Here is a 24,865-nt window from a genome sequence, read left to right on the forward strand (position 1 = left end):
TACGTACAGCATATTATTTCAGGCACACTTAAATCTACTCCTTTACTATAGTTTCCACTCACTGTTCATAGAGTGGAAAGTGTAGCAAAGCTCATAACAAAATTGTGTGATATGTCACATCTACTGTTAATTAAAGACTTGTTTAATCTACCACATGATCGTTTGCCCTCACAGCGCCCGTTGCGGATAAGTTTACCGGGTGAGGCTTTATGGTTGAGGATACGTGGCAAGCTTCATGGTCTGCAGACAGAGTGACAAATAATTATCTTGTATTCCACTCAGCATCAGCCCATGTTTTATTTACCACAAAGGCCATGGAGCCTTCTCTGCTATGTTTTGTACTGGACGTGGAATTTATGCTGCAGCAGAATTTTGGTGGTGTTTAAGAGACAATCTGCTATGTCAGTATGGGCAGCCACAAATCATGTCACACATTGTTGAGGACTACAAAATGACTCCACTTTTTAATGGTCTTCATGCCTTGAACATTGCTGATAAGAATGCTGTGGCTTGGCTTGATCGGATTGCATATGCCAAAGAAATAAATTGGGTTAGACTGGGGCGGGCAAATTTTTTGGCCTGAGGGCCGCATTGGGTTTCGGAAACTGTATGGAGGGTCGGTTAGAGGAGGGGGTTGTGCCCGCCCCCCTCCCACCCCCCCGGACTCATGCCCCATCCAACCTCCCCCGCTCCCTGATGGCCCCCTCCTCCCCCCGCCCCCCCCAGGAGCCCTGCCCCATCTCCCTGTGCCCTGACTGCCTCTGGAATCCCTGCCTCTGACTGCTCCCCCTCCTCCCCATCCAATCCCCCCCCCCCATTCCTGACTGCCCCTCCGGGACCCCTGCCCCCAGTCAACCCCCCCTGTTCCCTGCCCTCTGACTGCCCTGACCCCCCCCCGAATTCCCCTGCCCTCTATCCAACCCCCCCCCGCTCCCTGCCCCCTTACCGTGCTGCCTGGAGCCAGCCACACTGTCGCCACCACGCAGCACAGAGCCCCAGAAGCTTGCAGCCCCACCGCCCAGAGCATTGCGCCACTGGCGGAGTGAGATGAGGCTACGGGGCAGGGGGAACAGTAGGGGAGGAGCTGGGGGTAGCTTCCTGGGCCAGGTGCTCAGGGGCCGGGCAGGAGGGTCCCGCAGGCCGGATGTGGCCCACGGGCCGTAGTTTGCCCACCTCTGGGCTAGACTGTTGTTAGAAAAACGTCGTTATATGTGTTTTTAAGAACACCTGAGCTTATCAGAGTTAAAAATTTAATTTGCTTTTTCTGAGTTAATTTCAGTTTGCATTTTTCTTTTATATATGATGATGAAACTAACACAAAAATCAGTTGCACGTTTCAGTTCTTGTGCACTAAAGCTTTGTCTCATATTTGGTTCACCAATATTTTAGGGAAACTTTAAACCAGATTTGTTTTATGATCAGAAATTGTTTTAAAATTAATGAAAATGTTTTTGTTAACATTACAGACAACTGTTTCCCACCCATCCTGAAATCAAACTTTTTAGGCCTACCTTACCTGAAAATGTCCATTTTAATATAATATATATTTTGCAGTTGGGAGGGGTCTCAAAAATCCTTGATCTTTGAAACTAGTTCTACCACTATACCAACTAAATGCCATATTGTGCAGTTTGAGTTGCTGGGTGCACGGAGCTTCTACTTCCACTGTTTTTTTTTTTTTTTTTTTCTTCATGCATTCTTCCCATACCTAGGATGGCAATTTTTTATCCTCCCTCCCCCCACCCCCAATTTAACCCCCCTGTATGATTAGGGATGGGTTCCTGGATTAAAGGTTTTTCTGGGCAACTTGGCCACCTTTCACAGCCCATGCTTCATGGTTGCTGCATTCAAAAAGAACAATCTTCTAGGATCAGTTGGTCCCTCTCTTTGTGCATACTTCAGGGATGTAGCTTTAATGCAGTCCTACAAGATTCCACTGGAAGAGTGGAAAGGAGAAGAAATTAGGAGGGGAATGAAATAGTGATTTCACAGCTACACAGGTCAACAGTGATAATTTTCTTCTTTGCAATAAGTTCATAAGGCAGCCACAGATAAAAGGAGAGAGAAGAAAAATGGAGGTCCAGCTCCACAAACTTGTGAACAAGGTATTTCTGTAATTGAAGACAGGGAAGCTCTTTTTTACTTTATGCCACGCTCATCACCATAGTAGCCGAGTGCCTTCCAATAATGCATTAATAATGTGTCTAACATCTTTCATGTCACTTGCTCTCTCTCCCCACAGAGAGAAGTATGTGGTGTGGAGTGCTTTGTTGTGGTAGGTGGTTTTTGTTTGTTTGTTTCTCTCTGTCCCTCCTCCCCTGCTCTGGGTTTCTCTAGTATTATTGTTACAGTGAGATTTTAGTATCCAGCTATGCTAGAGGTCTGCTTTTATTGTTCACACTGCTGTTAAGTGTAAATAGAAAAAAGAGAACTCATGAGGCTAAATTCAGGGGGAGGAAAGTTGAGTGTAAAGTATTTTTCTCCCCCAATCACAGTTGATGCAGATAGTAATTAAAGATTAAATTACATGTATTTGGCAAGAAGTGGAAAGATAATTGATTAACATTACTTTTTTTAGGGATTTGAGATGTCCAAAAAGAAATCCAAGAAGTCTGAGCAAAAGGAGGGAAGTTCGGATGGCTTGGATAACAAAGTAAGAAAACTAATACTCTTGTGAAAATAACATACATTTAAAGCAGAGTTTCAATTGCTTAGCAGATGTTTAATAGAGGAATGAATCAGTGTCTGAGAGGAAAGATAGGGTCATGAGGGCAGGAACAAGAGTGAATCAAAGAGGTTCTTTTAAGTGTCACTCTGGTTTTCAGGAAGGCTGTGAGTAGTCTAGGTATAGAACGTGTAAGAGAAGCTTTCATCTTGGTGTATGCATTTTTTTCCTAAGAGAAACTGTCAGTCAGAAAGCAGTGTTGTTTATCTGCTAGATACAGCCCAAGGCTGAGTAGAGATCTTCATATATATATATATTTTTTTAGATTAGGAGCCAGTGATGTGCTGCCAATATTTTAACAAGTGGCTCCCACAGAAATGTGTTTTCTTAACCTGTGAGATTTGATTCCATCAATGACCAATATTACGAGTAGATTCCTAGTAATGGTAACATGCCTGTAATCAGTGATTGATTTTTAGATGTTTTTTTCAGCAAATCACTTAAGAAAATCCTAGTCCAACAAGATAAATGTAGATTCTAACGGCCACAACCCCTGTTTGGCCATGCTTGCAAACACAGTCAGAATAATCTCCCAACCTTTTGTGGATTTCATTTTATTTTATTGGTGACTGGTCTTCTGGTGGCTGTGTGCTATGCTACTGACAAACCAGTAATTCAGGTTAGCAAGTTTTCTCACTCAGAATTTAGGCGGGATGAAGTGAGGGAGAGAGCAATCAAATGGTGTTATATGTGCTCCTCAAAGTGGGAGTAGTTTGGAAGAGTGCAGAAATATGGCTGGCAGAGTTTAGGGCATTCTCTGAAGGTGATTATAGGCATTGGGAGGCTTTTGGAAAAAGGAATAATGTGTGTGAGGAGAAAATGAATATAAGTACATCACTCTTGATTCTTGGCAAACAAGTTACTCAGACTTCAGTTGCATAGCAAATGTGTACTTAAAAATGAATACAGCATAAAATTAAAAATGTTATAATCACCTGATTTCCCCCTTGTTTGCTTCTCAATTTTATTCTTTTAGCCTTCTTGTTCTAAGACTACCAGTAATAAAACAAAGGCATCCAGCTTGGCAAGCTCAACACCTTCCTCAGAGAAAACAAAATGGGTGAGTAGTGTCAAACTATTGGACATAATCATTTTATAAAATCTTCCCCCTTAACCCTTTGTCTATCTTGTTTCCAATATAAACTGACTTTTAGGATAGGACTGTCTCATAATCTGTTTGTATAGTGACTAGCACAATGGGTCTTTGATCTAAGGAGGGTTCCCCAGGCACTACTGTAATATAATAATAAATAATTATCTTGCATTCAGGTACAATGGAAACATAGTAGAAATGTCCCTCTAGGTGTCTTGGCTGTATTCAGCAGTACCTATTATTGACCTCTCTTATCAGCAATAGGTATTGTTTTGTATGTTCTCCTCACATGTGTGCAGGCATGCAACAGTAGACAGTAGGGCTGCCAACTTTCTACTGGCACAAAACCGAACACCCTAGCTTCGCCCCTGCCCCAAGGCCTCGTTCCTTCCCCCGCCCCACTCACTACATTTTCCCCCTCCCTTGGTGGCTCACTCTTCCCCCACACTCACTTTCACTGGGCTGGGGCAGAGGGTTGGGATGTGGGTGAAGGCTCTAAATGGGGGGTGTGGGCTCTGGGGAGGGGCCAGAAATGAGGGGTTCAGGGTGCAGGAGGAGGCTCCAGGCTGGGCAGGGAGCTGGGGTGCAGGAGGCAGTGAGGGCTGGGGGTGAGGATGAGGGGTTTGAGATGCAGGAGGAGACTCCAGGCTGGGGGGTGGGGCTGAGGGATTTGGAATGTGGGAGGGGGCTGTAGGTTGAGGCACGGGGTTGGGGTGCAGGAAGGGGTGAGGGCTCTGGTCTGGGAGTGTGGGCTCTGTGATACAGGAGGGGTCTCCGGTTTGGGGGGCTTAGGGCTGGGGGTTGGGGTGCAGGAGGGGGTACAGGCTCTGGGCTGGGGCCAACAGGAATGAGGGATTTGGGGTGCGAGGGGGGGGGGTCTGGGTTTGGGTGGGGCTCAGGGCTGGGGCTTGAGTTTGGGGCTGAGGCTTACCTCTGGTGGCTCCCGGTCAGTGGTGCAGCGGGGGTGCTAAGGCAGGCTTCCTGCCTGTGCTGGGGCACCGTGCTGCGCCCCAGAAGTGGCCAGCAGGTCCAGCTCCTAGGCAGGGGGGCAGGCAGGAGGCTCCCCGGTGCGTGCTGCTCTTGCCTGCAGGCACTAACCACCCCCCCTCCCCCAGCTCCCATTGGCCGTGAACTAGCCAATGGGAGTGCAGAGTCGGGGCCGTGGCAGTGCGCAGAGCCCCATGGGTCCCGTCCCCCCCCCAGGAGCCAGACCTCCTGGCTGCTTCCAGGGCTCAGCATGGTGCCCCAGGACAGGTAGGAACTAGCCTGTCTTGGCTCCACAGCACCAGCAACCGGACTTCAAACATTCCAGTTGGTAGTGCTGACCGGAGCCGCCAGGGTCCCTTTTCAACCAGGTGTTCTGGTCAAAAACTAGATACCTGGTCATCCTAGTAGAGAAGTGTTGCCAACACTAGTGCAATTGTACTTGCTAGCCTTGTGTAATCTATCGGTTTTCTTAAAACTTCCCACTGTGACCCTATCACTGGTACTGCAATGTTTTAACCATTGTGTTACTTAGACCTGTTCTGAAGGATATTAGATAGCACTGTGATTAAAACACTGCTCCATGCAAATACTCCTATTGTTGAAGCTACTGGAGCTGTGCTATTTCTAGTGTAATGGTGGGAGACTTTCCAACAATTGCCATTGTAAACACAACCTATTGTAGATAAAGAACCATGTTTTAACCAACTTAACATGATGATAGATAGTGCTGGGGTGTGTTCTGTTCATACAAGCAAGGTTAAACCATCCCGGCTCTTTGAGCTCTGGTCAAGTGAAAAATTCTCTAAGTTGATCTGATCATAATCCTATTTAAGTATGGCTGTTTTAGTGGTGTAGACAGGACCACAGGGAAAAGATATGAATTGTATGGAAAATTCTGCAACTTCTAGTCCCTGTTAGGTGTGAAATTGCTTGGCATACACTGCTGGTTGGAAATATAAAAGAGGGGAAACTTGTTGCTCATACAAAACCAAAACAGAAAAAACAAAGTTCAGACTTGTTCCCACTTGTGCATGAAGATGTATATAATTAGGGCACTTTGTTTTTCTTTTTATTTTTTCCCCATGAATTTATTGGTGTTTATTACTACAGCAATGAAAAAACAGGTGAAAATCAGTGCAAAAATATTATTTTTTCTGGGTAAATATTGTGGTTTATTTTGGTGGATGGAAGGATCGGGGTAAAAGTATTCAGTAGATTGAATTCTGTTAATCAAAGCCTTAATGTGGTTTGCTGCAGAACTAAAACAGAACTCAAAACTCAATGCCAACTCTGAGTTTGAGAAAACAATATACACCTCTACCCTGATATAACACGAATTCGGATATAACGCGGTAAAGCAGCGCTCTGGGGGGGGGCGGGGCTGCGCAATCTGGCGGATCAAAGCAAGTTCAATATAACGTGGTTTCACCTATAATGCGGTAAGATTTTTTTTTTTTTTTTTTTGGCTCCCGAGGACAGCGTTCTATTGCAGTAGAGGTGTATCTCTAATCCCTAATTTTTTTTTCATTTGAATAAACAATTTACTGTTGTAGACTTAGAATTACTAACCTATAAATATTTACATGTAATAATTAGGCCACACCATTTGCAGTGCATACACTCAACTTCATCTTTTTCTCCTATTTTTGTTTTTTTAAGCTTTTGAATACTTCCTTGTGTTCTGAAATGTATTCTGATACAGATTTTCGTTTTCCCATTTTTAGTGTGTCAAATCTTTAAACTGGTATCTGCCAACAGCTTGAAGTGTGTACTTGGTGGGCATGAGATTTATCAATACGTTGAAATACACATGTACTTTAGAGCTTACGTGTATACCTCTTTTATTGTGTGTATTTTCTAGACCGGGGTGGGCAAACTTTTTTTGGCCTGAGGACCACATCGGGTTTCAGAAATTGTATGGAGGGCCGGTTAGGGGAGGCTGTGCCTCCCTAAAGAGGCAGGCATGGCTCGGCCGCTGCCCCCTTCCAACCTCCTCCCCTCCCCCGCTTCTCGCCCCTGATGGCCCCCTGGGATTCCTGTCCCATCCAACCACCCCTTCTCCCTGTCCCCTGGCCGCCCCATCCAACCACCCCTTCTCCCTGTCCCCTGGCCGCCCCATCCAACCCTTCTTCTCATTCCTGACTGTCTCACCCCTGCCCCATCCACCGCCCCTGTTCCCTGACCGCCCCTGGAACCCCTGCCCCTGACTGCCTCCCGCCACCCCATCCAACCCCTCCTATCCTTCCTGACTGCCCCCCCCCCCGGAACCCCTGCCCCCATTCAACTGCCCTGACCCCTATCCACACCCCTGGCCTGTGACCACCCCCCGAACTCCCCTGCCCTCTATCCAAACCCCCTCTCCTGCTCCCTGCCCCCTTATCGCGCAGCGTGGAGCACTGGTAGCTGGCGGCGCAGCTGCACCAGGACAGGCAACCGCGCTGCCTGGCTGGAATCAGCCACGCACTGCGCAGCGCAGAGCACCGGGTCAGGCCAGGGTCTGCAGCTGCGCTGCCCCAGGAGCTCGCAGCCCTGCCGCCCAGAGCATTGCGCTGGCGACGCAGTGAGCTGAGGCTGCGGGGGAGAGGGAACAGCAGGGAAGGGGCCGGAGGTAGCCTCCCGGGCCAGGAGCTCAGGGGCCGGGGAGAATGGTCCCGCGGGCCAGATGTGGGACAAAGAATGTACAGTAATTCCTCACTTAAAGTCGTCCCGGTTAACGTTGTTTTGTTGTTACGTTGCTGATCAATTAAGGAACATGCTCCTTTAAAGTTGTGTAATGCTCCCTTATAACATCGTTTGGCAGCCACCTGCTTTGTCTACTACTTGGAGGAATAGCAGCCCCTTGCAGCTAGCTGTTGGGGGCTTGGAACCAGGGTGGACCAGCAGCCCCTTCTCAGCGCCCCTTATCAGCTCCCTGCTCCCCTAAGTTCCCTGTGCAGCAGCTGCCTGCAGTTCAGCTGTGTTCCTCCCACCCCTGCCATGTGCTGCTCCTGCCCTTTGCCTTGGATCTGCTCCCCGAGACTCCTGCTTGCTGTGCCGGGGGGGAGGGAAGGAAGAGGGGGGGCTGTCAGTGTGTCCTTCTGCTCCTGCACCCTGCTCTAGCCCATCTTCCATAGAGCAGGGCTCAGGACTGAGGGAGCTTGCAGCAGCTGCGGTCTCAGCAAGCTGATCTAATTAACAAGGCAGTGTACTTAAGGGAAATGTGCATATCTCCCTCCATTCCTGTTGCTTGCAGAGTGAGAAAGTTAACCCCTGAGGGCTCAGCCAATTGCTAGTTCATCATTTAGCAGTAAGGGAAATATCCCACCCTCTGACTTCTCCACCTCAACCAAGCTTCACAATCCTCATCACTGTGTACCAGTATTAAATTGTTTGTTTAAAACTTATACTCGTGTGTGTGTATATTATTTATATATATAAATAAATGTCTTTTGTCTGGCAAAAGGTTCCAGGGAAATTTCTAACTCCCTTATTTACATTAATTCTTATGGGGAAATTGGATTTGCTTAACATCGTTTTGCTTAAAGTTGCATTTTTCAGGAACATAAGGTTGTAGTTAAGTGAGGAGTTACTGTAATTTATACTTGCAAGACTCTATCCTGCGAAGCTGTGACTCTGAAAGAGATTTGGGGTTTGTGATGGATAGTCACCTGAACGTGAGCCTCTAATGTGGTACTGTGACCAAAAGAGCTAATGTGATCCTGGGTTGCATAAACAGGGGAATCCTGAGTAGGAGCAGAGAGGTTATTTTACCTCTATATTTGGCACTGGTTTGATCAAATGATGAAATACTTTGTCCAGTTCTGGAGCCCACAGTTCAAAAAGAATGTTGTTGGTAAATTGGAGGAGAGGGTTCAGAGAAAAGCCATGAGAATGATTAAAGGACTAGAAATCATGCCTTTATAGTGAGGAGCTCAGTCTATTTAGCTTAAGAAAGATGAGGTTGAGCGGTAACTTGATTACAGCCTATAAGTATCTGCATGGGGAACAGGTACTTGATAATGAGCCCTTTGCTCTAGTAGAGAAGGTGTAACACAATCCAGTGGCTGAATCTAGACAAATTCAGACTGGAAATAAGATGTAAATTTTTGACAGCGAGGGTAACTATTGGAGCAGTTTGCCAAGGATCATGTTGTATTCTCCATCACAGACAATTATTTAAAATCAAGATTGCATGTTCTTCTAAAAGATATGCTCTAGGAATTATTCTAAGGACCTTCTGTGGTCTGTGTTATACAAGAGGTCAGATGATCAAAATGGTCCCTTCTGGCCTTGGAATCCTTGAATCTATGGACCAGGACTCCATTGTGCTAGGCTCTGTACAAACACAGAACAAAAAGGTGGCCCTAGCCACAAAGATCTTACTGTCTAAGTATAAAACAAGAGATGACAACAGATGATTATAGACAAATGATGTACAAGGGCATAATGAAACAATATTGGTGAGCATGATAGTGGTCTCAGCAAACAAGTGGCCTAACCGTGGTCATCTTTTTGTAAGTGTCATGGCAAAGGAGAATTATAAGGTGGGATTTGAATGAGATAGTTTTGCAAATGTTTATGGGATGCCCCTGAACATGAGGGGCTGGATGGGAATAACCACAAAGTGCTTGTTTCAAAATGTAAAACAAGTGGACAGTGGAGGCTGGCTTCATGGTCTGATTGGAGGTAGGAGCTGACGTCTTGCTAGTGAATGAAAAGTGATAGGTGGGGTAGAGAAGGGCCTTGAAAGTAAAGACAAGGAACTTTGTTTGTGTAATAGAGATGGGGAGAACCACTGAAGTGATGTGAAGAGAGGGGTGATGTGGTCGAAGTGATGAGGGTAAGAAAATTATCTATGCACCAGCATTCTGAATAGTGATGAGCCAGGCAGGGCCAAAGAAAAGGATGTTACAATAATCAAGATGATGAGAGCATGGATATGAGGGCTTTTTAATCTGTGTGGATGGATAGAAAAACCTGGATCTTACAGATGTTACGCAGAAAGAATTGGCAAGATTTAGATGTAGTCTGGTTATGAGGACTTAGAGACATCTCAGTCAAATATGATGTCCAAGTTACAGGCTTCAGTAACTGGCAGGATGGTGGCCTTGTTCAGAGTTTGAGAAGGGAGTTGGGGATTAAGAGCTAGCTCTGTTTTAGTCATGTTGAACTTGATCTGATGGCTAGATATTGATGAGTTCTGGGAGATAGCTCTGTTGTAAGCTTGGAGTAAATTCTAAGCATATGTGTACCCTAAAAGCACTACAGCAGCTGTCGTGCTGTACTACTATAGTGTAGACTCTTACTACAGTGATGCAAGGGATTTTTCCATTGCTGTAGTAAATCCAGGAGGCAGTAGCTAGGTTGACAGAATATACAGTATGATGTTAGGTTGACCTGATGGAGCATCAGACCTGGTCCCTGTGCACAATTTGTCTAAGGCCTCCACACTAGGGAAACTTTTCGTCTGTTGCTAACTTATTCAGGCTCATTGAAGTTAGCAGTGTTGGAAGCCCCAGTCTGGATAGGGTGCTGGCTACCACCACAATGGTGGTGAGTTCTTGGGAAACTGCCTCCATTGTAGAGAAGACTTCAGAACTTTTACTCATTTCAGGAAACTGTTGATACTCTGTTTGTATGATTGTGTCCAAACATTGTCGAAACTCTGTTCTAGAGTAGATAGACGCTTCTAGGAAGCAATTTGGGTAATGTATATTATTTATCTACCGGTTTCTTTGTAGAATATAGGATATGCATGTATTGAAAGATCTGTAATCAGTTATACTTTGTTTTTCTTTTGTAATCCAGGTCTGTTTGTATGCTGTTGCTCACTTGTTCCTTGTGTTTTCTTAAAATGTAACAGAATACAGTGAAGCAAATACATTGTAATGGAGTAGATGGCCAGTTTGTTTGAATTTAGCTAGTCAAAATTTGAATGCATCTAGTGATAGATCATAGTAACACATTCTTTATTGAGTTTATTTTATTTTACTGCAATTTAGTGGTTCCTGTTAAAGTTTTTAATTTTTTTTTCTTTTTTCAGAAATCAGAAGAGACCGGAATCTGTAACATAAAAAGACAGCTAGAATTTCAAAGGTAAATGCTTACTTTGTCACTAAACACAACCATTTAAAAAAACAACAACAACAACAGGATAGTGCTTAGTATTTTAGCAAAAATACTGGTTTTTTTACTTGTGCAGTGATGGAGAATTGGGCCTTCTTAATAGATTAAAATATTTCCATTTGCATTCATGAATGGACTCTGCCTAAGTCAGTCAGGTTGTGATGGCAATTAAGAGATGAGGTCCTTAAAATTTCTTTTAAAATTCACTATAAATTTGTGCTACTTCACACTGAACAAGAGAGGAATGGACCCTTCCACTGTTCCCTGGAAATTAGGGACAGTGTTATCCTCCTCATTCTAAACAGTGGGCCTTGTAATAAGAATGTGTCTGTGTTCAATGTTGTTCTGTAGATGTCAGCAGAAGTACTGAGCATGGAACAAAAGCAGAATGTACAGTAGAGAGCCATAGTGTAATTTAGAGGAGGATTTTGCATTAAGTATATTATCTTTCATTTTCCATTTCTGTTGGCTCTAGGTAGCCCCCAAATCAATCCAGTTGTCATAATGTTTGGGGAGATGTTCAGCAAACAAGTAAAGTGCCTGAACCCACTATTGCTTATTGCTAAAAGCAGCCAAGTCAGCAGGCTGTAAAGTGGCCATGTAGCAAGCGCAGCTTGACCAAGGCAGGAGGGGAGTGGGTTTTGAGTGCCACAGAAAGGGCAGCTTGACCCCATGTCCTTCCTGATAAGAATTGTGTTGAAGTTGCTGATTCACGCATTTTAGAAGAGAGGATGTGCCCTCAGGAATGTGTCTAACAGGGTCTCGAGGCTCCAAACTATGGGGGAAAAAGCTACACTTGGTTAATCAACAATAATCAGAAGAAAACCTCTTGCTTGACCATTGAAACTGCTAGCTTAACAAATTTTCTTTAAGGGGCATGTCATTGTGTTACTAATGTATAAAATAAGGGGGAAAAGTTTGAGGTAGTGGGACTCTTTGGGACTGGACTCTCCCTCTGGATGCATCTTGTGTTCTCCACCAGCAGACGGGCTGCCGCTGTGCCACTTGAGAGCCACACTCAGCTTCGGTAATTATTGAGGGTTGGGGGTGTTTTACTAACCTGTTGCAGATGTGTGTAAGTGCTTGAGACTAAGTAAAGTTTAGCTTTAAGTGAAAGCACTCTTGTGTTGTCCTGTTTGTGCCAGCCATCTATTGGTCAGACGGCTGTGTCTCCCCTGATTTATTTCCTGACACCACGTCACACAGAGTAAAAGTTGCCAAGAGCTTTGGGTTGAAAGAACCCTGGGTAACAATAACCACTTGATGCTTCAAGTAATTTTCAAGGTTACAGGCACTGAGAAATTGTGGAATGGCAAATGTGCTCTTTGACTGACTTGTGAATTCATATGTTAAGTGGATTTCTCAGTTATTGTTGACTAAATGTTTATACTCTTATGATAACTAATGGGCCTATTAGGATTTCTATTAACTATATTTTCAGTGGTTTTTATTGGTCTCCGGTGGAACAATATTTGACTCTATTTTTGAACATGTTGAACTATAATCATCTTAGCATATCTTGGGGCTCATTTGCAAAGGGGGCATCCTCTCTCTCTGCCCCACCCGCCTTCAATTTGTGCTAGACAGAACTCTGCTTTTGGCTACCCCTAGCATGACTGAAGCATGGTGGGTGACTGTAACTGTGGTGAACACAGATGCAAAAAGTGTTATGGGCATAAATATTTGAAAACTATTACACACCCTAATGTTGCATCATGTGGTTTTTAATAAAAATAAAAAGACTGCTACAGACATTTTTGCCCTGATTTAAGAATCTCTGTTCAGGGCTGAAATTGCAGTGCATGCAGTAGCTAGATTTGGGTCTCATCTACTTTATAAGTACTACCTGGTTACTGCACTATTCCCCATAGTGCAGACAGAACTTGAGGGCTATATCCTTGGATTTCAGCAGGTTCAGCTCTGGAATATGAACAGCATTTTAACCAATCTTGCCTATGCTATAAGACTGAACAGTGTCTTAACAATGTTGAGGTCCCTGCCATATTGTAATCATTGTACCGGCTGGTACAATGTAGACAGTGACCTTACTGTTACCTTTTTTTTGTCAACATTTGGCAAATTAAGAAAATTATGCAAGATGTAAAACCAGTGAGAGCAAAGCATGTCCATGAGAAGCAAAAATATCTCTCCCCCGCCCCCATCCCCAAACTCTCTTAAAGGATTAATGTTGTCCTGAATTCAGAGTAAATTAATGAAATTTCAAATGCTTAGCAGTAACTAGCTGGGTGAAGAAGTACAGTAACAGTCTAGTGCAGGCTTCTCTTTGTTGATTTTAGTCACGTTAAGCTATATTGTAACTTTTTTTATAATGTAACTTCCATTTATGTAACATTTCTGCAGATTCAAAGTACATAAAGATGTTCAAGAGAAGAAACAAAAGCAAAGTTTCTATGTTTCACAAGGCACTATTGAAGGGTTCCAAGGAGAGTCTTCAAATGATACCAAAACAATCAGTGCTGTTTTGATTGAAACTGAGAAGCGAAAAAGGATATCTATACAGTTTAAACATAATGATGTTAAACATGGAAGAGAGAAAAGCCAAAATGATTCTGGTGTGGTTCCTACTAGCAGGGAAATCTGTAAAACAGACAACTATTTTGACAATGTTGGAACAGGAGGGAAAATGGTGCGGCATAGTTTTGCAATCCAGAAGGACAAGCTGAGGAAGAAGAAGAAAGAGAAAACTGAGCTCAGCAAACTGAAGGCTAGAGTTGAACAAACTATGTTGGAGACGTTCAAGGTAGCTACCTTTCCTACAGACTTGCTAAGTAAGAAGTTGCATGAATCAAAAAAATTGAGTGATGATTTCAGAATTCTGAAAAAGCCCTCAGACACCTTTCCAAAGACTGCAGGACATGGCAATTTCCCCACTAATATATCACACACATCATTGAAGACTTGTAAGAATAAAGAACACCTAGAAAACTCTAAAGAACTATCTAACAAAAATCACCATGATACTAAACATGTACCATTATTTTATTCAACTGCAACATCTAAGGGATGGCAGTATCTTAAAGAGAAAAAACAGCATCCTGATTCCAGCAAAACTTTTAGCTCAAGAACTGAAGGAAGGACCTTTGAAGCCATACAGTTACATTTAAGACAGGTAAAGTAATAAACTCCTGGCCAAGTTAGTAGCGGACAAATGGACTGTGTGTGGGTGTTTTTTTTTTTTTTTTTTTTTTTTTTTTTGAAATGGTGGTTTCTAGATGACACTTTATATCTTCTCCCTCTGTGTATGGAGACGTAGGCTTAAGTTTGGCCACAACTAAGAAGAATTTGTTGATCCCAACCTCATTTATACAAGACACTTGTCTACTTTTTTTAAAGCATCTTAACATGTTTTTGTATCATTATGATTGTGCTAACTTAAATACGTACCCTCTGCTCTTTCCTATATGCACACTGCATTCTTAACTCTTTATAATATTACTGCAAAGATAGTATTTGGATAGAACATTAATTTTATCGTCCGGTCACAAAGAGAACTTCTTTAAATTAAAGTTTGTCATCAGGGAGCAAGTGCTTGAATTCTTGTAAATGTCATACTTCTGGCATTATTTCTCAACAGAGCTCTGAAGTCCCGTGCCCTTCTGCCTCCCATCAAGCCATTCACATTACAGAGACAGACCAAGAGGTTTGTGATATTTTAGTTTAAACAACTGTATCCTCAAACTGTGACATTCTGCACTGTTGCTATGCCGCTTCATTCCTAGTGGCCCAGGAATCTCTTGCGTACTAAAAAGTCCAGTTAGTTTGTTACGCCTGTCAAGGGCTTTCTGAAACAAGTTTACATGGTACAACCTAGTTTTAGACTTCTTGCTTCCATGTTGGAAAGTGGGGTCAGAATATTTGGTTGCAAATCCCACCAACTTTACTTTCCAGCATCCCTTTACTTTTTTTTTAGTAAAGAAATAGAGCAGTGACTCTTAACCTTTCCATACTACTGTACCCCTTTCAGGAGTCTAATTTATCTTGAGTATCCCCAAGTTTCACCTCACTTAAAACTACTTGCTTACAAAATCAGATATAAAAAGACAAGTGTCACAGCACACTCTTACTGAAAAATTCCTTACGTTCTCATTTTTACCATATAATTATAAAATCAATTGGGATATAAATATTATACTTACATTTCAGGGTATAGTGAATATAGAGCAGTATAAACAAGTCATTGTATCAAATTTTAGTTTGTACTGACTTGGCTAGTGCTTTTTATGTAGCCTGTTGTAAAACTAGGGAAATAGCTAGATGGGTGGATGTATCCCCTAGAAGACCTCTGTGTACTCCTGGGGTTTGCGTACCCCTGGTTAAGAATCACTGAAATAGAGCAATGTTCCTAAAGAAGTTAGCAGAGCACTTTTGGCCTCTGTAGTAAGGAACAGATCAAGCCTGTTAACTATTGGCTAGAAATGTGGTCACAAATGAAACTTTTAGGCCATACCTTGGACTTCCTATATTTGGGTATAGGCTGCAGATGCTTGTACTCTTAAATTTGCTGCACCAGTTAAAAATTGACTAATGCTAAGAACTGCATGAAAACATCAGCAGTGATACCAAAGATGCCTGTTCCTGTCAGACAACTTTTTTAAAGAGCTTACCCACCTCTTATTTTATGTATTCATGTTTTACCATAGATGCAAATAATAGAGGAATTACATGCTGCTCGTATTGACAAAAAGATAGCTTTGCCAGTCGTGCAGACTTGTGGAGAATTGACAAGTATGGAAATAGATCTTCCAGAAGAGAATGCAGATATTCCGGCTGGTATGTCATCTGTAAAGTTGTCAGGAGGCTTCTCTATCTGCTTCCACACGGACAACTTTAAAAGTAATAAGTGACTTAAGAAAGAAATGCAAAAGAATGAATTGCTGTGTGTTCTCTTCTACAGCAAGTGCTACTTCTGGTTTGAACCTCTTGATAGTGATTGACACCAACATAATGATTGGTCACCTTCAGTTTATCATGACTTTGAAAACTAGAGATATACCAGGTATGTGGATGCTTTTACAGCCCCTATAGAAAAGGGACAATCAACAGGTTCATGTGTTTGTATAGTAAGCTCTTCAGACTATGGGCTATACCGTGTGTGTGTGTGTGTGTGTGTGTGTGTGTGTGTGTGTGTGTGTGAACAATGCCTAACACACTGTACTGGAATGACATAATGGAAAAATAACTTCATACATATTGAGGCTAACTCTCAAACACAGCTCCTTAACAAGCTATCCAAATCCCACATTTGGACACTTAGATTTTCACATGTAAATGCCTGTTTGTGAGAGTCTAAATTCAGAGTGTAGGCTTCCTATTAATGAAACTGGGATCTGAAAACAGAGCCTATTATGTACATATCTACTCTAATGAAAACTGAACTTTTCTGCATACATAAAAGTTTTAGGAATCCTTGCTTTCTAAAAACCCTTAGGTCTGGTTCTACCTGATACTAGATGCTATAAAAAGTCAGTAAGAGTTTTTTACCTGAGGTAAGGGCAGAGTAGGGACTTAAGCGTCTGATCCATTATTAATAGTAAGTATCTTGCCCTTCTATTGCACCTTAATACAAAGATCTCAAAGCACTTTGTTTAACCCTCATAACACAGCTGAGGACACAGGAACAAATTATCCCATCTGTAAGATAAGTATTATCAAGGCAGGAAAAAAGTTTTCAGGAAAAAAAATTGAGGTCGGAGCGGGAAATAAAACACCTGGAGTTCTGACATTTAACCCCTTGCTTTCGGTACTGCCTCTAGTATGTTGCTGAATTCTAGATCTGTACTGCTAGAGGGACTAAGACTGCAGATATCAGCATGCACCAGTGAAGTACATCAGGGTGCTTCTAACATTCTGAGCTAATGAATAGTGATTTATAATGCAAACCAATTGGAAACATAGTCCCATTATGCTATAATATATAATTTTATAAATGGAGATATCCTATCTCCTAGAACTGGAAGGGACCTTGAAAGGTCATCGAGTCCAGCCCCCTGCCTTCACTAGCAGGACCAAGTACTGATTTTGCCCCAGATCCCCAAGTGGCCCCCTCAAGGATTGAACTCACAACCCTGGGTTTAGCAGGCCAATGCTCAAACCACTGAGCTATCCCTCCCCCCCAGGATGTGGTGTATATCTATGTAAGTGCCAGAGATAAAGAACGGGGCCAATGTATATAGCATTGACAGAATAGTCATTCACCTTCTAATGTATTTATTGTGTCTAGTATATTCCAGTTTTAATGACAAAGTTTAGTACATATTTTTAATTTTTTTTAACAATGTTCATTGAAAATGTAGGACAGTAAAACTTTTGTCCAGTGTCCATAGCATTTATCACTGAGATAGTGTTGTTGGATGATAGTCTTTGCAAACCATTGTTGCCTTTATTAATTAGAATTTGGTTATATATATATATATATATATAATGACCATCATTTGTGAACATAATATCAGTCTTCCCTTTTCCTCTACTGCTCAGTGACTTTTTTATTTTATCATCACACAGTGTGGCATTCATTGTGTGGCAAACAGCATGACAGGATTACCACAACAATTATGCCAAAATATGGTACAGTAATGTGCTAAAAATTGTTCACTGATTACTCCTCAACTTTGCATGTCATCACTTTTGAGATAACCCACTGAATGAGTGTGTATATTGAATTTAACATTAAGGAAGCTAACTTCTGTTTGGGTTTTTTTGTGTGTGTGTTTTTTTTTTTTTTAATTTTAAACTTAATCCTTCTGTATACAGATGAAATGGGTCTTGCCCAGTAATGCAGAAATCTGCTAATACACATAAACCTCGGGAACTATGTTCACATTAAAATGGAACCTACTGTAGTTCAATTGGCAGTTTTTTTTAAAAAAAAAATTGTGTTTTCTAGGCATTGGCAGACTTGCACTGATAATTCCCTGGGTGGTTCTACAAGAACTGGACAACTTGAAGAAAGGCAAAGTACTACAACATGTTCGGCACAAAGCTGTCCCTGCAGTTGAGTTCATCTACACTTGTCTCAAAAACCAAGATTCAAAGCTGTGGGGGCAATCCATGCAGCTTGCCTCTCAGAAAATATGTAAGCTATGTACATAGTTACATTTATTTCTGGGTTGAATGGTCCTCACAGCTCCACTAGTGTGAGCATCAGCATCTACTTCTGGGCTTAATATAATCTTCACTTTTACCTTTGCAATTTCCCTATTAAAATTGACTAACAACTTTCAGTGGCCATCAGACTTATTCACTATGGACCTGATTCTCTACCCTGTCACACCAATTTTATACTGTTAATTGATGTCAGAGTTATGCTGGCATAAAACTGGTGTAATGGAGTGAAGAATCAGGCCCTATATATTTCTCAATCTTTTGTGATGGGTAGGTATCTTTCTGAGTTATCAGAAGACTAACATCACCTATATTTTTCAGCATGAACCTATCAAATACACCTTAATCAGTAGTAAAAGATTTTTTTGAACAGATTTAGTACATGGGTAGTTTATAATCAAAACTAGTACTTCACTCCCTACCGTTTTATCGATAAATTTTGTTTGCTACAGCGTTATCAATTCTAGCTGTGTCTCCACTTCATAAACAGGCTGTGGGGAGTTACTTCATCCTACCAAGCTAGGTATGGATTGCGTGTCTTCTTCAGTTGGTGACTGCGACCTAGTTGATCAGAGCTGTGTAAGCGACTCGCCTGAAGTTGCAAAGCAAGAAAGCAGCAGTTTCTAGTAGAACTCAGGAATTCCTGTATCCCAGATCTGTGCTTAGACCACACTACTTCCCGTTGCTTGAACAAATACAGTGTTTGATTACAGTATCTTAATAAATATATTAAGATGCTGCTTATGAAGCCTGATTATTTCTGAATATATTGCCATTGTGTTTACTAAATTTGCAGATGGATTGAGTGATGAAAACAATGATGACCGTGTTTTACAATGCTGCTTGCAGTATCAGAGTCTTTTCCCTCAAGCTTTTGTCATACTGTGCACGTGAGTTACATCTGCATCTCATGTTTTGTTTTCAAGTCTGAGATTGCTGAATTCTGTGTGTGGGGAGGAGACTACACACCCATCACTTTTAGATGTGATTGAAATTTTTTTTTTTTTTTTAAGAAGCAAAATCACTCTATATAATTCCTTTGTAGTATAAAGGAATAATTAAAAACACTCTTCTAACCATAACACTTTAAGTAGAGTTAATTCAAGTTCTTAATTTTCTTAAAACTGGAATTTGCTGAAAAACAGCTGCTTATATTACTGGTGCTGCATAAATTAACTGAAGACTTAATAATCACATTTTGAATGGGAACAGAGCAGAGATCTGGTTGTACATAGATGTTTGGATTTCATACATAGTGAAGGTGGTGGTTGTATGTATTACAGCGTGTATGGATAGGGATTGACTTTGTTCTAATTCTCCTGCTGATTTTTGTGACTTGATTCTAGCTTTGGCTACACTAGGAATTGAAACTTCATTTTCAGCTACTGATCTCCCTGAAGGGATGTTGAAAAGGTTGTTCGAGTGAAGACTGGACAAAATCAATACCATTTTAGAAAGTGGAAATGAGTTCTCTAATGGGAACTGGTTTAATTTGCCCAAACTTAATGTGTGGGAGCCAAATTAATGTTTTCAATGGAAACCTAGGCCTGGTCTACACTATGAGTTTAGGTCGAATTTAGCAGTGTTAAATCGAATTAACCCTGCACCCGTCCACACAACAAAGCCATTTTTGTTGACATAAAGGGCTCTTAAAATCGATTTCTGTACTCCTCCCCGACGAGGGGAGTAGCGCTGAAATTGACATTGCCGGTTCGAATTAGGGTTAGTGTGGACACAATTCAACAGTATTGGCCTCCGGGAGCTATCCCACAGTGCACCTGGTGACCGCTCTGGACAGCAATCTGAACTCAGATGCACTGGCCAGGTAGACAGGAAAAGCCCCGCAAACTTTTGAATTTCATTTCCTGTTTGCCCAGAGTGGAACACTGATCAGCAAAGGTGACCATGCAGTGCTCATCAGCACAGGTGACCATGCAGTCCCAGAATTGAAAAAGAACTCTCCCATGGACCGTATGGGAGATACTGAATCTGATCTCTTTATGGGGAGATGAATCTGTTCTATCAGAAACTCCGTTCCAAAAGATGAAATGCCAAAACATTTGAAAAAATCTCCAAGGCCATGATGGACAGAGGCCACAACAGGGACTCAACACAGTGCTGCGTGAAACTTAAGTTGCTGAGATAAGCATACCAGAAAGCCAAAGAATCAAATGGATGCTCACGGAGGGAGGGGCGACTGACAACTGTAGCTATCCCACAGTTCCCGCACTCTCCGAAAACCATTTGAATTCTGGGTTGAGCTCCCAAGGCCTGAAGGGTCAAAAACATTGTCGCAGGTGGTTCAGGGTATATGTCGTCAGCCCCTCCCTCCCTCCTGTGAAAGCAAAGGGGGAAAAAAATAGTTTCTCGCCTTTTTCCAGTGTCACCGTATGTCTACTGGATGCTGCTGGCAGACGCGGTGCTGCCGCGCTACACAGCAGCATCCCCTTGCCTTGCAGACAGCAGACGGTGCAGTATGACTGGTAACAGTCATCGTCATCCCGTGGGTGCTCCTGGCTGACCTTGGTGAGGTTGGTCGGGGGCGCCTGGACAAAAATGGGAATGACTCCAGGTCATTCTCCTCTTTAAGTTTTGTGTAATGGAGATTCAGTCCTGCCTGGAATATCATGCCATCTGGAGGCTTCTGCCTCAGGCTGCTCTCTCAGTCGGCAGCATCGCGCAGTCACGCCTACCCCTTGCTCCCAGGGCTCATAATCAGATACTTAGACCTCTACATTTTGCTGTAAATAAAAAAATAAAACTGCCGTTTAGAACTGTCCCCCAACATACATATCCTGGGACATTTTGTATTTTACCAGTGTCAACCAAAGGCCCACACACAAATGGAGATTCAGTCCTGCCTGTGCTTCTATCCTAGTGCTTATCACAGACTCCCATTTTCAGCTATAGGCTGAGCAAGTGCAGAATGGTGGTTCACTCTACTTTGCTGTAAGCCAACCATCCTCCCCTCCCCCTTTGATCTCTCCTTGCAGAGGCAATAAAGTCAGTGTTGTTTCAAATTCATGCATTCTTTATTACTTCATCACACAAATGGGGGGAGGGGGATAACTGCCAAGGTAGCCTGGGAGGGGTGGGGGAGGAGGGAAGCAACGGGTGGGGTTGTTGTAGGGGCACCCCCTAGAATGGCATGCAGCTCATCATTTCTGCAGGATGTCTGGGGCTCTGACTCGGAGCGGCCGTTTGCCTCTCTGGTTCTTTAGTAGGCTTGCCTGATATTCTAAGCAGGACTGACTCTCCATTAGACAAAACTTAAAGAAGAGAATGACCTGGGGAGTCATTCCTATTTTTGTCCAGGCGCTCCCAACGGACCTCACCGAGGTCGGCCAGGAGTACCTATGACAGCAGCAGACAGTACAGTATGGCTGGTAACAGTCTTTGCTAACTTGCAAAGGCAAGGGGATGCTGCTGTGTAGCGCTGCAGTACCGCGTCTGTCAGCAGCATCCAGTGACAGTGAAAAAAGGCTGAATGGGTTCCATGGTTGCCATGCTATGGCGTCTGCCCGGGCAATCCAGGGAAAAGGGCGCTAAATGATTGTCTGCCGTTGCTTTCACGGAGGGAGGATTGACTGATGATATTTACCCAAAACCAACCGTGACAAATTTTTGGCCCCATCAGGCATTGGGAGCTCAACCCATAATTCCAATGGACGGGGGAGACTGTGGGAACTATGGGATAGCTACCCACAGTGCAATGCTCCGGAAGTCAACGGTAGCCTCGGTACATGGACGCACACTGTTGAATTAACGTGCTTAGTGTGGCCGCATGCACTTGACTTTATACAATCTGTTGCCAAAAATCGAATTCTGTAAAATTGGAGTAATCCCGTAGTGTAGACATACCCCTAGACAAACATGAGTATGGGGAGATTGTCCATAATAATTCCATGTTAAGTTAGCATAATCTGAGTTGAGATGACTCTTGTATTGTGCAGTTCTGTTAAGCTCAGGCTGTGATTTATACGCTAAAATTCATCTATACTCTTTTTGGCTTCTTACAGCCTCATGAGTAATAAAGATTCTCCAGCTGGAACTTGGGTAATTTTGTTGTATTAGGCAGAACAGAATTCAGCTCAGTCCATCACGTCTTCATTGGGTGCACAGCAGGTTGGATTGATTTAAATCATTGGCTTAAATCTTGTTTTTGTATTTGCATTTCTTAATTCTTTTTTGGGTGCTTGCACATGTCCATTCCACTTAAGTGTGTGCCAGTGCACGGGAGCTAGAGAACATTTCCCCATAGTGGTACCCATCTGGGCAGCTCATGTGCCCTCCGTGTACCGGTGCTGCTTAGCGGGAACATGAAAGGCAGGGATGCCCCAGTGCCCCTGTTTCTTCTCACCGCCTATGATTGGTAGTCAGAGCAAGTGTGAGCTCTTCATGTTTTCTCTGTGTGTTAGTTAGTTAGTTAGTTAGCTATTCCCATTTTAGGTTTCTATTTACCTATTCTTTTGTCTTTGTTTTGTTGTTGTTGAGCTTTGCTCTATACTGTGATATACTGAAGTCTTTTTTCCTTTAGAGGGCTAAATGGTCAGACTCCCTTAAGGATAAATCAAGTTCTGAGGTTAGGAGGTGAGGTGGTCCCCTGTACTGTATTCCTGCAGTGTTGAGTTGTTGACTCCAGCATCTCAAGGGGCTCTGTCAAGACAGACTCCATTGCCTACTTCATCTGTGGCACTGATTTCTGTTCCCTAGGCTATATTGGTACATAGGTACCAACTATGTGTTAAGCATATGCAGTGGCACAGGACCTCTTGTGCTTGTCAGTGCCAGCTTCACCTCTCAGGCAGGATAACTCCCAGGTACCAGATCTGACAGCTTTGGTAGCAACCCATGTGGTACCAATTGTGCAGGACAATGTAGAATTGCAAATCCTCAGGTGCTGCTTGCCAGATATGATTATTCAAATTGGAATGCAACGTCTAAGTCTCAAGACAAGTTACTAAACAATGTCAAAGAGGAATTTAAGGTGTTTATTAATGAGGGTTGTTTGGTTACCCAGCCTTCTCTACAGGCTTCACTGGATGAAGCAGACTCCGCAGCTCCACTGATGGCAGTGGCATTGCTATATGTTGTGCTTCGTGGCTGCAAGCACTTGGTATTCCGACTGAAGTGCAACATACTATAGAAGGCTTGCCTCTGAGGGTTCAAGTCTGTTATCTGGCAAAATTGCTGAGACTCTGCACTCTTTAAAAGATTCCTCGGCAATCCTGAAATCTTTGGGTATTTACACTCCTGCTATAAAAATGGGAAAGGATTGTGGCATAAGTGGTCTTGCCTAGTGGTCACAGCTAGGCTGAGGTCTGCCTAGCAGGAACAGTAGTTACCAGGCAGGAATTGGAGGAATTGCAAAAACTAAGTTCTGTAAGCAAGAGCCAGGGTCAGAGTCAGGCTGGGATCAGAGATCAGAAGTAGTACAAGGCTGGAATCAGGAGGCAAGAGTCAGGGTCAGTCAGGCTGCAGTCAGAGGCTGGAGATCAGAGGCTGTAGCAGGCTAGAGTCAGGAGGCAGGAATCAGGGTGAGAGTAAGGCTGGAGTCAGACACAGGAGATCAAGCAGAGTCTGGCGTTGCAGCAGGCTGAAGTCTGTGAGGTTGCCCAGGCCACTTCCTGGGGCAACCCATAGAGTTAAATAGGGCACTTGGCCAATCAGAGAGGTGCAGGGTACCATCACTCTGGATCTCTTGGGCAGTATTTCCTGTAGCGTTTACTCTCCATAGGGCTCCCTGGCTGTGCCTCTGGATGGTCTCCCAGTGGCACGGTGAGAATTTTATAGCCATCCCAGGCTCTGCAGACCAGGGTTCTAGTCCCTGGGTCCTTACAAAGAGAAAACAGTTTCTGCCTCAGGTGCATCAGAGCTATCCATCATACTACCTGGTGAGGGAGCCCAACACTTCTAAAAGACATACATGACAAGTTCCAAAGGAGAAGACCTCCATCTCTGCCTCCTACATCTGTGACAGTGAGACAGCTGTCAGTTTCCAAACAGTCTGTCTGACTCAGTCGAGAGCACCAAACCACTTAGAGAGTTCCCTTCCCTTTGGCTGCAAGTTGTACTGCTTGGAATCATGTTGTCAGACAGGTGGGTTCTAAGCATGATGCAAGTGGGATATATTCTACAAATCACATCTATTCCACTCTCCCATCCACCTTTCCTATCTCTTTTCAGGGATCAGTCTCCTAAGACTGTACTAATTCAGGAAGAACAGTCTCTGTTGCTGTTAGGAGGCATTTCTTCTATGGCCCCTACATCAAGAGAGAGGATTTTATTCCTAGTATTTTCTCATTCTGAAGTCCAAGGAAGGCCTCAGACCCATTCTGGACCTGCAGAATCTCAAGCAATTCATAAAGATAAAATTTCTAATGGTTACCCTATCCTCTATTATCCCATTCCTATCTCTCAACGACTGGCTTGCTACCCTTGACTTAAAGGAGGTATACTTCCTTGTGGCCCTTCACCAGAGTCACAGGAAGTTCCTAAGATTTGTTCTGGCAGATATCCATTATTAGTTTACATTTCTTCCATTTGGCTTGTCCTCTGCCCCTATTCTGAGTTTTTACAACGTGCGTGGTGGTGGTGGCAGCACATGTTCAAAGGGTGGGCGTTTAGGTGTATCTTGAATAACTGGTTGCTCCCTGGACAGTCCAAGAACCAGGTGGAAGAAGGGGTGCAGAAGGTCTTGTCTCTTTCAAGTTTTAGACCTGCTAATCAACAAAGACCAACCAGATCTCACCCCTGAAAAGAAGATAAAACTTGCAGTTCTTGATTCAACCACAGCAAGGCCATATTTGTTTCAAGCAATACACAATCTGTGC

General features: G+C 43.2%; 1 protein-coding gene across 2 annotated transcripts in view; it reads left to right on the forward strand.

The window, feature by feature from the left end:
• The window catches only part of SWT1 (SWT1 RNA endoribonuclease homolog), an 84,416-nt gene that overhangs the window by 1,394 nt on the left and 58,157 nt on the right, over positions 1–24,865 (forward strand). For both annotated transcript variants that reach the window (XM_054036878.1, XM_054036879.1), the window contains exons 2-11: positions 2,243–2,275; positions 2,579–2,653; positions 3,702–3,785; positions 10,828–10,880; positions 13,272–14,040; positions 14,506–14,571; positions 15,572–15,701; positions 15,826–15,927; positions 17,815–18,003; positions 18,829–18,922. In XM_054036878.1, coding sequence (XP_053892853.1) covers positions 2,243–2,275; positions 2,579–2,653; positions 3,702–3,785; positions 10,828–10,880; positions 13,272–14,040; positions 14,506–14,571; positions 15,572–15,701; positions 15,826–15,927; positions 17,815–18,003; positions 18,829–18,922 — 1,595 coding nt within the window. The remainder of the gene's footprint in view (positions 1–2,242; positions 2,276–2,578; positions 2,654–3,701; positions 3,786–10,827; positions 10,881–13,271; positions 14,041–14,505; positions 14,572–15,571; positions 15,702–15,825; positions 15,928–17,814; positions 18,004–18,828; positions 18,923–24,865) is intronic.

The sequence above is a fragment of the Malaclemys terrapin genome, chromosome 8 (assembly GCF_027887155.1).
Source record: "Malaclemys terrapin pileata isolate rMalTer1 chromosome 8, rMalTer1.hap1, whole genome shotgun sequence".
NCBI classification, from domain to species: domain Eukaryota; kingdom Metazoa; phylum Chordata; order Testudines; family Emydidae; genus Malaclemys; species Malaclemys terrapin.